The sequence below is a fragment of the Chenopodium album genome, chromosome 10, assembly GCF_948465745.1.
Source record: "Chenopodium album chromosome 10, dcCheAlbu1.1, whole genome shotgun sequence".
Classification (NCBI taxonomy): Eukaryota; Viridiplantae; Streptophyta; class Magnoliopsida; order Caryophyllales; family Amaranthaceae; genus Chenopodium; species Chenopodium album.
Window position 1 is genome coordinate 56,278,606 of NC_137843.1, and position 13,515 is coordinate 56,292,120.

Consider the following 13,515-nt stretch of genomic DNA (forward strand, 5'->3'; position numbering starts at 1 on the left):
TATTGGGATTTGAATATTGAGAATTGGTTTTGAATCATGAGTTTGGAATTATTGGAATAATTATTGGAATTGATTTCAAAAGCATGTTTGCAAATAAATTGAATTTAATTATCTTTCACTTACCGTACTTAGCATATTTTGCTAATCCGTATTTCTTATTTGTTTTGGTTCGCCTTGTTTACCGTAATGGTAAGTAGTGTTATTTCAGGTGGAGTGAATAAATTGATGCATTGGAGTCCCGGGATTTGGTTTCACTAAGTTAGGAATCGTGGTCTTTGTATCTATTTTTGAGTACTCATAACATTGGTTTCTATCTATAGTTATTATTAATAAAGAAGAGTTTTGAAGTTTCCGCTGCAAAGTATGGTTTTGTTAGTAAGTTGAGTAGCCTTGCGTAATCACGCGGCGGTAATACGCCTAAGTCTATCTCTACGGTATAATTATATGTATTATACTAGTATTTCCGTAGAGGGAGATTTGGGGGTGTTACAAAAACTCAGTGGTATATGGTGAAAATTCCGATTGGACTATATTGTTCGGAGTTGATTGCTCCACATTTGCCACATACTCATTGCTACAACTTATGCTTTACCATCATCATCTTATTATTGTTTAAAATAAGGGCATGTTCACATTTACTTAATTTCAGTTCAGTTCAGTTCAACTCCAATCAATTCAGTTCAGTTCAGTTCAGCTCCTAATTTCCTTCTCTCATAAAATATTCATTTCAGCTCGGTTCAGTTCAGTTCAACTCCAACCAGTTCAGTTCAGTTCCAATCAGTTCAGTTCAGTTCAGCTCAGTTCAGTAAATGTGAACAGGCCCTTAAGTTCAAACTAAAGCTAATCTATTACAAACTACTAAAGCAATAACAAAGAAAATATAAAATGATTGCATGCATAAGAAATTAAGAATATGTTGAGTACAAACAAGATAAGGAGAGGGGGGAAATGAAAAATGGAAATTAGAGAAAAAAAAGAGGGGGGGGGGGGGGGGGGGGACAACAATGTTTGGAAAAATGCATTATAATATATGAAGTATGTATGTATAAATTGCCCGTTATATGCATGTATAAGTTTTTATGTTATTATTATTTAAACATCTTATTTAATAAATGAATTCGAATAGAATTTTTATCATTCATGCATTAATATTGTTAAGCTTCATTCAACTTTGTTTGGGTTAACTAGGTGCGTGGTTAATCTTTCTAATTTTGCTTTAGATTAAATTAAATAAAGTTACTCCATCCTTTAGATTAATGAAACATGAGATATTAAGCAACATATACAAGATTTCAGGACATTACTCTTGCTCAATTTATGACTAAAAAAGTTTTATAGATATTCAGTCAAGTCTAACCAAATTCAATAACTCTAGGGTTGAAACAACACGAGTATATAATGGCTTAAATGCCCTTAACATCAGGTATAAATTATCTCGGCCTCCTTATAGAAATATACAGGCTTACAGCAATCGCCAAAAAGATTAAAAGATGTACTCAATTACATCGAGAATTCCAATTAGACCAAACCGTCTACAAATATGAGATGATTCATTTTCACCAATAATAAAAACAAAATAGTTTCCCCATTCTTCATCTTCTTTCAACAACGAACAATAGTGGGTTTGTAGTCAATAACAAGTACCTTCTCCAAATAGGCAAAATAGAGCTTTGCAAATTCAACATGCTTTAGGTGTGAAACATACTCTGCAACGCCTTCAGTGCTCTCAAATGAGGACTCAAATATATGAGTGAAACCTTGACTCTTGTTCTCAACGCTTACATCCTCGCCCCTACAACATCATTCAACAAATATTCATAATGCAAACATGGCATATCATTAAAAAAATATCAAGTGAAAAGTTTATAATGGCAATTCCAATCATATGCAAGAATGTGAATATAGCAAACATAACACTGAACAAATTTATAATGTATGAAATTGTTCAAAATGTTATTTCAAATTATGTAATACGGAGTAGCAATTATGGCATATTATTAAAAGAAATATCATGTGAAAAGTATTGACAATTTAGCATCTATAAATAATTTTAAATATATTAATCTTTTGACCATAATCATAATGAATTAATATCATTAAACTCTAAAAATTTGTTAAAGCTTTTATCTACTGTCAAAATCATACAACTGAATTAATGTACAATAGATTGTTTTAGAACTTATTTTTAATTTTCAATTAGTCATTTGTTTTTTTTTTCTTTCTAACAATTAGTCATTTATTATAGAAGATTCAAAGGGATATACACCAATTAGTTAAGGTAATTTCAAAAGGGGTAAACATTTCACAAAATTGACTTAGTAATGTTTGCTTACATGCGTTTCAAAAAATCACGCACGCATCGCGTGCATAAAAGGATATATATTACTGTAAGCTAAAACTTTACTCCAAATTAAAGATATTCAACCCAAGAAAAACCCTAGGCTCCTCTTTCCTAAACTCTAGCCTCCATTGTCAATTTTGAAGGGGCTTCTATCATATTTTTATCGGTGGAAAGTCCCAATCCTTATTTTCTTTTAAGCTTATTGTTTCTTATGTTACAATAATGTCTCCCTCATAAGAAAGGGTTTATCTCCTTCGAAAGACAAGGTTTTTTCGATCTCCTTCGAAAGACAAGGTTTTTCGGACTCTTTCAAAAGACAAGGTTTTATTTGTGTTTGATTTGGTCTCCGGTTGTGCGGGGCTACGATTGATTATGACTCGAAATCAGGTTACAGAATCAGAACAAGAATTAACAATTTCACAAAATTGCGAAGTGACAAGGGATCCACTTAAAAAGTTGTATGAGACAACGAATCGAGAATGTGCCGAATTGTTATATTTATGTGTTTCGATTCTTAGCCCTTTTCCGATTAATTCTTGTTTGATTTTGTTAAATTCGTTTTCATTATCGTTACTTGTCAATTGTAGATGCCGTATGGCTTTAATTAATGAAATTTTAGTATTCTTTAGGACTTCTTTCAAAGAAAAAAAAAATAAAAAAGATATTCAAACCAAACTAAGAGAATTAATACTCAATTCCAAACCCTAGATGAATTGGAATACAAATAACAAGAAATTGAAGGAAAAAAATGCTAAGAGAAATGTGGTACCATTGAAAGGCTTTCATAGGTTCAATGTGATTGACGAGATTAGCAAAGCCTTTGATGAGCTCTTCAATTTGCTCGGGTGAAATGTCATCTTTGAACTTTACTAGCAATACATGCTTCACCATTCCCCTTGTCTCCTCCATTTTTCTTTCTCTTCCTACTAGGCGTTGCTTCTTTCTTTCTTTTTTTTTTTTTTTTTTTTTTTTTTTTTTTTTTTTTTGGAGAAATGTCTATGACACTTGTGCCTTTATTAATAGAGTTGATCAAGAATAGCCTTACCCAGTTCTAACCTGTAAAATAGTTTAAAATTTGAAATTTTGGTTGAAATTTCGCAAATCCAGAAATGTGTCAAAAACATCTGCTGAATTTGGTTAAAAAAATGTAGGTTAGGGCACATTAAAGAAGTATTTCTTCTTTTAAGCCAATAAGTCAAAGGTTTCCACTCAGTCAAAATTTGTACACAAGCATTTATGGTAACATTTATCATTATATCAAAATCAAAGGATATCAAAATTATTCAAATATCTTACTTGTATTTAATTAGATAATTACCATTCATGTATCAATATTGCTATGGATTCAACTTAATTTGATGCTAATTTGGTCAATGACTCGATCTTTGAATCGAGTTTCGAAATTTTCATGCATCGTGTCACTCGCATGCCCTTCAAATAACATGTGTTCGAACATATGTTCAACATTGACACGTTAGTGAAGTAGTAGACTTTTTTCTATCGTATAAGACACATGTCACCACTTGATTAAAATTTATTTCACAAACATTTTTGGTAACATATAAAGGGCAGGAAGCATTTCTCTACAACATTTATCAGAGCCAGGTTTCGATCCTGGGACCTGTGGGTTATGGCCCACCACGCTTCCGCTGCGCCACTCTGATAAATTGACAAACTCTCCTCGTAAAAACAATAAACCCTCAAATAAAATCAAAATCCAAAAAAAATAAATTTGCACAAGAAAAACGAGCACGTGTAAAATCGTCCGAGTCAACCCAGGTAAAACTCAGAACCGAGTGAACAGAGGTCTTTCTTCCATTCCCAACAACAAGCTTCTTCTCTTTAGGAGAGAGAAAATCTCACACAAACACAAGAGAGAGAAATTAAATTCACAAGAAGAAGAATTTGCAATTTGTTCAAGTTTTCGACGTTTTTCGATCGTACAAATTCGTCGGAAATAAATCCCAATTTGATTGATTAATCGAATCCAAATCGATTACAAACCCTAGAATTTTTTCTTATTTTTTTTTTTTTTAATTTTTTGAAAAGAAAAAATCTACCCAGAAAAATCAAAGATGATTTTTTTCCCATTTTGAATGGAAACCCTAATCATCTTCTTCCTTTTTAATCAATGGCGTCTTCTCCTATTTCCCTCACCACTTTCCGCTTCTCTCTCTTCTTCGCCGCCGGTTGATTGTCCTTTGATCAAATAATTTCTTATATGATTTTTTCTGTGTAAAAATATTGAAAATCAGCCATTTTTGTTTGCTGTAAAGCTTTGTTAGTATACCCTGTTTTTTCCTTTTTTTTTTTTTAGTTATGGGGAGCTCAGAGTGTGGTGGGGTTAGAGATGGTGGGGCCGGTTCGATAGTGTGGGTTCGAAGGCGAAACGGGTCGTGGTGGCCGGGTAAAATACTGGGTCCGGATGAACTCTCTGCTTCTCATCTTATGTCTCCTCGATCTGGAACTCCTGTTAAGCTTCTGGGCAGAGAAGATGCTAGTGTGTAAGTAATTTGTTCTGATATTCTTTCTGTTATTTATGTTCTTGTTGATTGAATATTAGAATGAATGAAATTGGTATTTTTATATTAAAATTTGGGTTTTGTTTTACTTTGGTTGGTTTAGTAATTGTTTTTCATGAATTGGGTGCAATGTAGTTTGTGTATGTTGTGGGATGGGTTTGGTTTAGTTATTTAGAAGAGGAATGATTGATTCTATGAATGGAACTTTGTATATTCTGACCGCCACGAGCTGCTAATTTGCCCCGAGTTTTTATGAAGTATTAGCAAAGAGCTTGTGAGGTGCCACTATAGCTATATGAGATTGTTTTAATTCCTAGGGAGAGAGCGGTTTTCCTTGTTGAATATGTAATGATGTTGCCGAAAATGTTGGTTAGTTTAGGGATTTAGGGTCTTTGGAAGGAAGGGAGGGAATGTGGCTATTGAGGAGGGGTAGGGTTACTTGTTGGTTGAACCGTTGAAAGATAGATTGAAGCCTAGAAGTGCTAAATGGCGAGTGGCGTTTGTTTGTGGGTAAATGGAGTGAATCTTGGCAGAAGGCTGTATGTTATTTTTGAGCTGTAACATCCCGACTTATCATCTAGGGACTATTGGTATCAAATTGCCGTCGACCAAGTTGCAATGAGAAGGTATAGTGTTAGTAGCTATTTGTGTGCTAGGATAGGAGGTGGGTTGAGAATCTTAGTAGGAGGCAGGGGGCAAGGTTGGTTTGATATCTTCATTAGTAAGAACTTGATTTGACAATCAGTTCTAGCTTTCCGCTGCTGAGATCATAGACTTTGAGGACACATCTTTGTAAGATCTGCCTGAAATTTCAGTGATGCACATTTGTTAGTAAGTTGGGAAGAGACTTGTGTATTTCTTATAAATATCTTTTTTGCCCTTGTTTTGCTCTGAGGAGGACGAACCTAAGGACACTGAAAAAGCTTTTACTGGCCAATACACTAGTGAGTAGTGACTGAACTAGATATTAGTAATACTCTGAAATCTCTGTAGTCGGAGTGTCAAAACACATGCTCACCAACTTGTCTGGGAAGAGTGAAAGCTATCTTATCCCTTGAACTGGAAGCAAGAAATTTGCAGGAAGTTGAATACAGTTACTTTGGATTAAGGGTAACTGTTTGCTTTAAAGGAATTATGATATTATTGTTTTCTTAGAATACTAATCTCCTTATCTGGTTTGCTAGTTTGTTTCATCCACACCCTTCTTATGTCAAGTTGTCAGTTACTTGAGGGTGGTCAAACACTCGCAACAAAATGTGTACATGTTTAGTGCCTCAATTGATGCCAGACTCCTTAGCCTTCATGCAGGCACTACCCTTTCTATCTATCTCCATATCTTTGAGGTTAGCTAAAAATATTTGGTCTTCCTCTGTGGCTCTGCCACATATGACTGACAAGTTGGTAGTACTAATGCACACCTAAGGCCTAAACATGCTTTGGTTGGTAAAGTTCTCGTGGAAATAGCCGGTATACTATTGCACACTTAAGACCTAACTGTGCTTTGGTTGGTGAAAGTCTTGTACCACTTCTGGGAATGCTGAGGTACCCAGTGTTATAGAAATTACTTTTCCTTCTTCAGTTCCTACTATCACTTGCTGGTATGTTTTGTAAAAACATCCATGCTCTATACCCCTTTTAAGCATCTTTTAGTTTGTATTTTCCTTGTCTTAAAATACTTGCTAATTCATGTTCAACCTGACTCTAAATTCTGGCTGGCATCATGTTATCTACTTGTCTTGTGTGGTCTAAATAGGTGGGTGGTGCATAGTTACTACTGTCGTGAGCCTACACATGTATCTCTAGTTAATTTTTTAAAATATTATTATTTCTATTACTTCCTACTGTGTTATATTCATAGGCATGCATCTTATCAGGAAGCCAAATGCTGAAATTCTGTTATTTGAACAAACTGATCTCTCTTTCATTCATCAAGCGTTTTGCGTGCTCTTCACGTGAGTGAAGCAAATATGTTGAACAGGAATCACAACACTGCATTTCTTCGTCCTGATTTCCCATTAAAATTTTATGGATATTTTCTCAGGGACTGGTACAATCTTGAAAAATCGAAGCGTGTGAAGGCATTTCGATGTGGCGAGTTTAATGATTGCATTGAGAGAGCTGAAGCCTCCGTGGGACTTCCTGCAAAGAAACGTGAAAAGTATGCACGGCGAGAAGATGCCATACTTCATGCTCTTGAACTTGAAAAACAATTTTTTGAAAAGAAATATGGGAAATTAGGTAGCACTCATTCCATGCGAGAAAAACAATCAGATTCTGAAAGAAAGGACTTAGTTAGATCATCCAGAGTTCTGGAAAATGGTAATGGGAAACTTGGAAACCATGAATCAAGTCAACTTGGCAGGACAGTTGATATATCTAAGTTAATGGAGAGAAAATCATTTCCCTTGTACACTCACACAGCTATAGATGGAGCTCATCCAAATTTAGAAGAGAGTGGCACTGATTTGAGCCGTCAAGTAAGAGAGTTGCATGCTTTTGGCCTTAAGGCTGTGGCTACTAATAAAATGTTGTACACTTCAACTGTGTCTGAAGAATCTAATAGAATGGCAGTTGATGGTCTTGCATATGCTGTCCCAACAGCTGATCACCGCTTTGAGAATTCTAGTTCATCTGATTCTAGGAATTCCCTTGGCAAGCGGAAGCGGTTACTGGATGGATCTGTTGAGGAGTCTCTTCCAAAAATGCATGATAGGCTGAATTCCTTTGTCAAGGTCAGGCATGATAATGCAAAATTTCATTCTAGTTCTTTGCATCCTGATGTGCAAAGAAAGGGGCTTCCCATTGCTGGTAGTCATCGTTCTATGTATTTTTCATCCGAGCCGCGTGAAATATTTGTTAACAAGCAAGGTAGCCTGATAGAAGCGCCAGTTACCCAGCTTGAGGTGGGCACCTGCCAATCTCAGCACAGCGCTTTTGCAGAAGTGTCTACTTCTGGATCATCAGAAGAAACTGAATCTGATTCATCTGGAACTCGATCTTTAGAAGCAAATGTTGAGACAGGGGCAATGCTTTCAGGTAGTTGAACAATTTTGCTACTTTCAAGAGTGCTCGCAATGTGCTTGTTATTTTATTTTAATTTTTCATGTTTGACTTGGCCAATTGCTACACATGGCTCGGTCTATTTTTTCTACATTTTCTGGATCTAAGTGGCATTTTAGACATTCTCAAGTTTATCTTTTGTGCATATTTGACAGGTATGCATGTCAGATGCCTCTCAGCTCTTTTGATGTAATTGTGTAGTGTGAATTGGACTACATACCCTGACTATTTTACTAATTGTTTAGTGCTTGACTTTTTTTAAGACTGTTGTAAGAATGATTGTGAAGCATTGTTAGATTCACTAGTTTGCTAGTTCAGCAGTTCAAATTAAGTCTGATCTGATTTCAAACTTGGTCCGGGCTAGTAATTTTTTCTGTTGGACTTATATATGCAATCTTGAAGCAAAATTATGACCCCATCTTCCTGATTGCATTTGGTCCTGATCTAATTGGAGGATACACTTTGTAAGAGATCAAATTTTGAAGAGCCACTTCTTGAAGCCCATTTGAAGATTAAAATCAGCAGTTTCAAGTAGAAGTAGGACTGTAGGAGTATGGGTTTTTGGGGTTGGCGGCCGGGGGTTGGGGAGCTAAATAACTCATCATTTGATGTCTTGCTCTATCTTGATCCATGTGTCCTTTACAGGTATTGATTTTTGTGATTTGAACTGTTGTTATTTATAAGAGATTCTGTTGATCCTGGATTTTGTGCACTAGGTCTTTGCATAGTTACTGTCTGAACAATGTGTTTGTAGTAAAAACTCTAAGTTAGCAAATTATTAATTGCTTTGTTCATATGTAGCTATCATCCCTTGTTCCTACTACCAGTGGCTTAAGTGGTAAGGTTTGTGCAATCGTCTTGATGTGCATTTGGAATCTTGCTCTTTTAACACTTTGTTGCATTGCGACATCAAGCATGTGATTACTTAAAGACTTCTCTTTTTTGTATTGAAAATCATCCCACAGCTTGACGTAACTCAATTTGGTGGTTTATAATACAACTGAGTTTTGCTGCTTTTTCAGATGCTGAAACGTGCATCAGGGCTCAGCCGAGAATACTTGATAGGCTGCAAGTGCAAACGGGTCATGAAAGTACCAGCAGTGATGATTCTGAAGATGGTGATGAGAGGTCTGAGTTATATTTTCATGATCCAGGTCGTGCTGCCGCAGTCTCTAAATGGCAGTTGAAAGGGAAAAGAAATGTTCGCAATATCAACAAGAGACCTGGTGAGAGATTCACTTATGGATCATATCTTGAAACAAGGGGTAGGTCAATGAGCCAGAGGGCACCAAGCCATAGCTTGATTTACTCTCATAGCAATGGCTACACCAATGATACTGATTATATGGAGGATGACTTTGACCGCCATTCACAAGGATTCAGTAAAAGAGGTTACTTGCCATCACAAGCTGCAGCCAGAAGGCAAAATTTCACCGGCCAGAATATGAGTGATTGGGAAGAGTTGACATGGGGAAGGCCTTTGAGAGGATTCTGGGAAGATAGAAGTGGCTACTTTAATCCAATGTTTGGTGGCCGAAATGGGCATGATTTGCTAATAGATGTAGACCTGAAGGTCCAAGCAAACCGCCAAGGCGGTGAGCATGTACCTTGGGTGTCTTTGATGAGCAGGTTAAATGGGAAGGCAATTATAGGTCATCCTATCCAAATCGAAACCCTTGAAGATGGGTCAACAGATATTATTGTATCAGCTTGTGATGTATATGGTGATGTAAGATATGACTCTGATAGAAGCAAAGTTCCACCAATTTGGAGGACTGCCAAGAGGACGGCCAATTTTCGAGTGCCACGTCCTCGTTCATCTTCATCCCAGATGGATGTCAATGAAGATTCTGATGATCAGAGTATTCATCAGTCTATGAAAGTAAGTTCCAAGAAGTCACATGCTTCAAATTCTGTTCGTAAAGGCGGAATTTTGACGAAAAAGAATCATTCCACACATGTGACCAGGACTCCACTTCACGGGACGAAGAAGCTTTCTCGAAAAGTGAATTCATCTTCCAATCAGAAGACAAAGACACTGTCTTCCATTGGCTTTGATCAGAAGTTCCCTACCGAAAAGAAAGAGGATGATGGTGATGGTGTGATAAAATCTGTGAATTCAGGTCCCCAACCAGTGGCCTGTATTCCTGTCAAACTCGTTTTCAGTAGATTACTTGAGGCTGTTGGTAGGCTGCCTTCTGCACCTGATAAGCAAGGGGTTTCAAGTGAACAGCAATAAGGAGAGAAATCCCACCTGCGTAGGTACTCTGTAAATTGTTATGTGGGGATGAATAATCTATATACCATTTTAATAGTCGATATCTTGCTAATTCTTTCGCGATAGAAAACAAACCGCATCAGTATACATCACCTGCATCTGGAGCTTAACGGAGTCTTTGCTGTCTTCGGAATACTGGGATGGAGATGATCACTTACTGGTATATGGCTTCAGATGCATGTCTGATAGTGAATAGTGATAGTCTCATAGAGAGGAAAACAGCTACCCTTTGTTCAGTAGGAATTTATACTAATACTCAGTAATCAGTATTTAAAGAGAGGTAGAACTTTTAGTTTTGACATGAAAAATGTAAAGTTTAATGTAAATGCTTTCATATCTTGAAGCATACATTCCTAGTTTTTACTTATATGATAGCTTTTAGCTAATGTGTAACATTGGGGTTATATTTGAATGTGTTATCTTGCACATATTCTGGGGAATATATTGATGTATAGTCTGTCAAAATTTTCAGCACAATTTAAACTTGCCTAAATCATTTTAACTACAGTTTATGGGAACATGATGCTTATGCCTTGGAACTAATATTTGTAACAGGGGAATAACTGAATGAAGTGGGGAAGTGAAGGCTCATACTGAGCTGTTTTGCTTAGCCTAACCATGATTAATCTGATAAATCATTAACAATGATATAATGAAAGTGATCAAATGTGTGCATTGAATACCATTTTAAAAAAAAAGTGCAGTGTTAGAAAAAATGGAGGATTAGTAACTAGAGTTTCTAGGCACATAACTTAATGTTACTTTCGTACTAGTTTACTATTGACCCTCTATGATATAACATGGTTTACACAATGACTATTAGAATACAAAGAAGAGACCAATTCATTCAGGTTGTTTATTTAACCATTCATGAACATATATTGTCAAGCAAGAGGAATAGTTGAATTATTTTAAATTTTTGTAAAATTATAACTTAAAAAATATATATATTAATATTTGAAGAACAAAGAAATGAATCTAATCAATTAAGACCCCTTGTAGAAAGGTATATAATACAAGAAAAATATGAAAATGAATATGCATAAGTGTCAAATTATCTATAGTGACTTTGTGGCAACTCGCTCACACTAGAGTTATATTTGATCCTATTTCAATTTTTTTAGTTTTCAATTATACTATAGATGTCATATGACTTTCAATCAATGATTTAAAATTAGTTTAAAAATTACCTTATTGTTGGTTTCCATAAAACAAATCACAATTCTGACAGTTAACTTCCTTTTTTTGATTGTGCGTAGCTTACATCCTCCCCTCTTTCTTCACCTAAATACATTATAATCAATATATATAGATTACAGTAAAGATAAAATGTTTTAAATTAGTAAAAAAAAACAAAAATATATAATTTTACATAAAAAGTATTGGTAAATCGATGAAAGTTAATTAGTAATAATTAATTGGTTTAAAAAAGGAAAATTTATCAAATAACACCTTTTATAACCCTTTTGTTGTGAAAAAACACCTTTTAATTTTTTTTTTTTTAACACACACCTAAAACTAGAATTTTTTTTTTTTTTGCGAGAACACACCTTAGGACGGTTTTAGGGGGATTGACTTGGTTTCCTGGCGTTGACCATCACGTGAAGATCACATGCCGACACCCTACCTTTCTTTTTCCGCCTTTTTTCTCCGATTACTTTCTCTCTCCTCAAAACCACCAAACCACAACCTAGCCAACCCAGCCGCTGACACCGACACCACCGCCTAGCCAACCCAACCGTCAACACCACCACCCACCAACCTAGCCGCCATCACCAGCCACCCAAATCATTCTAAACCCACCACGTACACCATACATCACCCTCCAAAATCACTAGACCCACCATGAAAACTACCCAAAAAAAACCCTAACATCTCCATAAACACCCATAACCACCTCATAAATTGTAATCCCCCGTATTTTTAAATATTTTATAAATGAAAATTTATTTTATTTATAATATTTATTTGTATTTTTCCGGATTTTATTTTAAAAAGTTTCAAATTATTAATTTGGGTCGAAAATTATTTTAGTACAAATTATTTTATGAGCTTTCATTCTACAATCTATGCCATACAAACAAAGCCTAGTCCATTTCATTTACCTAATTGGCCCATTAATTTTATGAGGCCCAATACTCCTACTTACCCTACAACTCTCTCCCCTATAAATACCCCATACATCCCCAAAATTTTCCCCACACAAAAGGTTAGTCTTATTTTCTCCTTTGTTTTATTAATTTGTGTAATTATAATTATTGATTTATGGGTTTTGATTTTATTGTTTGAAATTAATTTAATTAGTATCAAATTGTATTTTGATGATTAAACTTTATAATTTCAGATTTTATAAATGTCATAATTTTCAGATTTTGTAAATTTTATAACCTAGGGTTTTTAATTATTGAAAATCACGATTTTAGGGTTTTTACGAACAATTGATTTAGGGCTTTTATAGTAATGATGTTTGAAATTTTGGTGATTATAAATACTGATTAGTTTAACTTAATCCCAGAATATTTTGAACATGTAAATTCGTGTTTTAATTCTTAGATTTCCATTCGTTAATATTAATCCCGTTTTAATCCCGATTAGGTTCTGAACTCATTCGATTTTGATAAAAAAAAAGTAGTGTTTTCCATGTGGAAACAATGTTTTAAGAAAGACTCACTACCTTTAGTAGTGTGTACCACCCTCTCGTGGCCAAATTCAGCCTCTAAATATGATTTTCGGGCAGTTTTTGATTTTTAACGAAGTTTTTTTTTATGCTTTAAATTTTATCCTTGAGTTTTAAAGGGTTTTTGATTAGTTTAAAATGCTGGAATTTTATTTAAAGTAGTATAATTGTGATTTTAATGAAAGGGTGTGATTACCCATTAAAAAGGAGTTTAATTAGGGGTTTTTAAATAATTTTCAGATTTTTTTTAAGTAATCTAAAGTAAATTTAAGTTGTTGGAAATTTGGTTGAGTATTAATTTATTGTTATTGGTTGTTCTCTAGGAAGTGATTATTCCCTAGGAGACTTTTAAGTGATTATAAGTGGTATCATGTTTAGGTACCAAAAAGAAATAACTTAGTTTCATGTTTAGAGAACACTTGGATGGAAAATGTTTGGTTATACATTTAATTAATTCATGTGCTTATGTTTATGAGACATGTTTTGGTGAATTGATTATGTTTGTATGGAATTATGGATGCAAGCATGTTGAATTATATTGGATTAATTGTTTGTATGGAATATTGATACAAGCATATTTTTATTGGATTGGTTTATTAACCACATTTGGATTATTGAAGGATTGGAATTGAATGGT

General features: G+C 34.8%; 1 protein-coding gene and 1 pseudogene across 1 annotated transcript; one reads left to right on the forward strand and one right to left on the reverse strand.

Annotated features, from left to right (window-relative positions):
- Positions 1-1,602: 1,602 nt before the first annotated feature.
- Positions 1,603-3,232, reverse strand: LOC145565461 (stress-response A/B barrel domain-containing protein HS1 pseudogene; annotated as a pseudogene).
- Positions 3,233-4,085: 853 nt separating this feature from the next.
- Positions 4,086-10,698, forward strand: LOC145562604 (uncharacterized). The gene is made up of 3 exons (XM_081622935.1): positions 4,086-4,845; positions 6,905-7,899; positions 8,946-10,698. The coding sequence occupies exons 1-3, from the start codon at positions 4,661-4,663 to the stop codon at positions 10,160-10,162; spliced, it is 2,397 nt and encodes a 798-aa protein (XP_081479061.1). The 5' UTR covers positions 4,086-4,660; the 3' UTR covers positions 10,163-10,698.
- Positions 10,699-13,515: the final 2,817 nt, after the last annotated feature.

Excerpts from the sequence above, each read along its gene's own strand:
- LOC145562604 (XM_081622935.1), top strand. The coding sequence starts at position 4,661 with ATGGGGAGCTCAGAGTGTGGTGGGGTTAGAGATGGTGGGGCCGGTTCG. Across the intron at positions 4,846-6,904 it reads GGCAGAGAAGATGCTAGTGT|GGACTGGTACAATCTTGAAA; the intron begins GTAAGTAATTTG and ends ATATTTTCTCAG. Across the intron at positions 7,900-8,945 it reads GACAGGGGCAATGCTTTCAG|ATGCTGAAACGTGCATCAGG; the intron begins GTAGTTGAACAA and ends CTGCTTTTTCAG.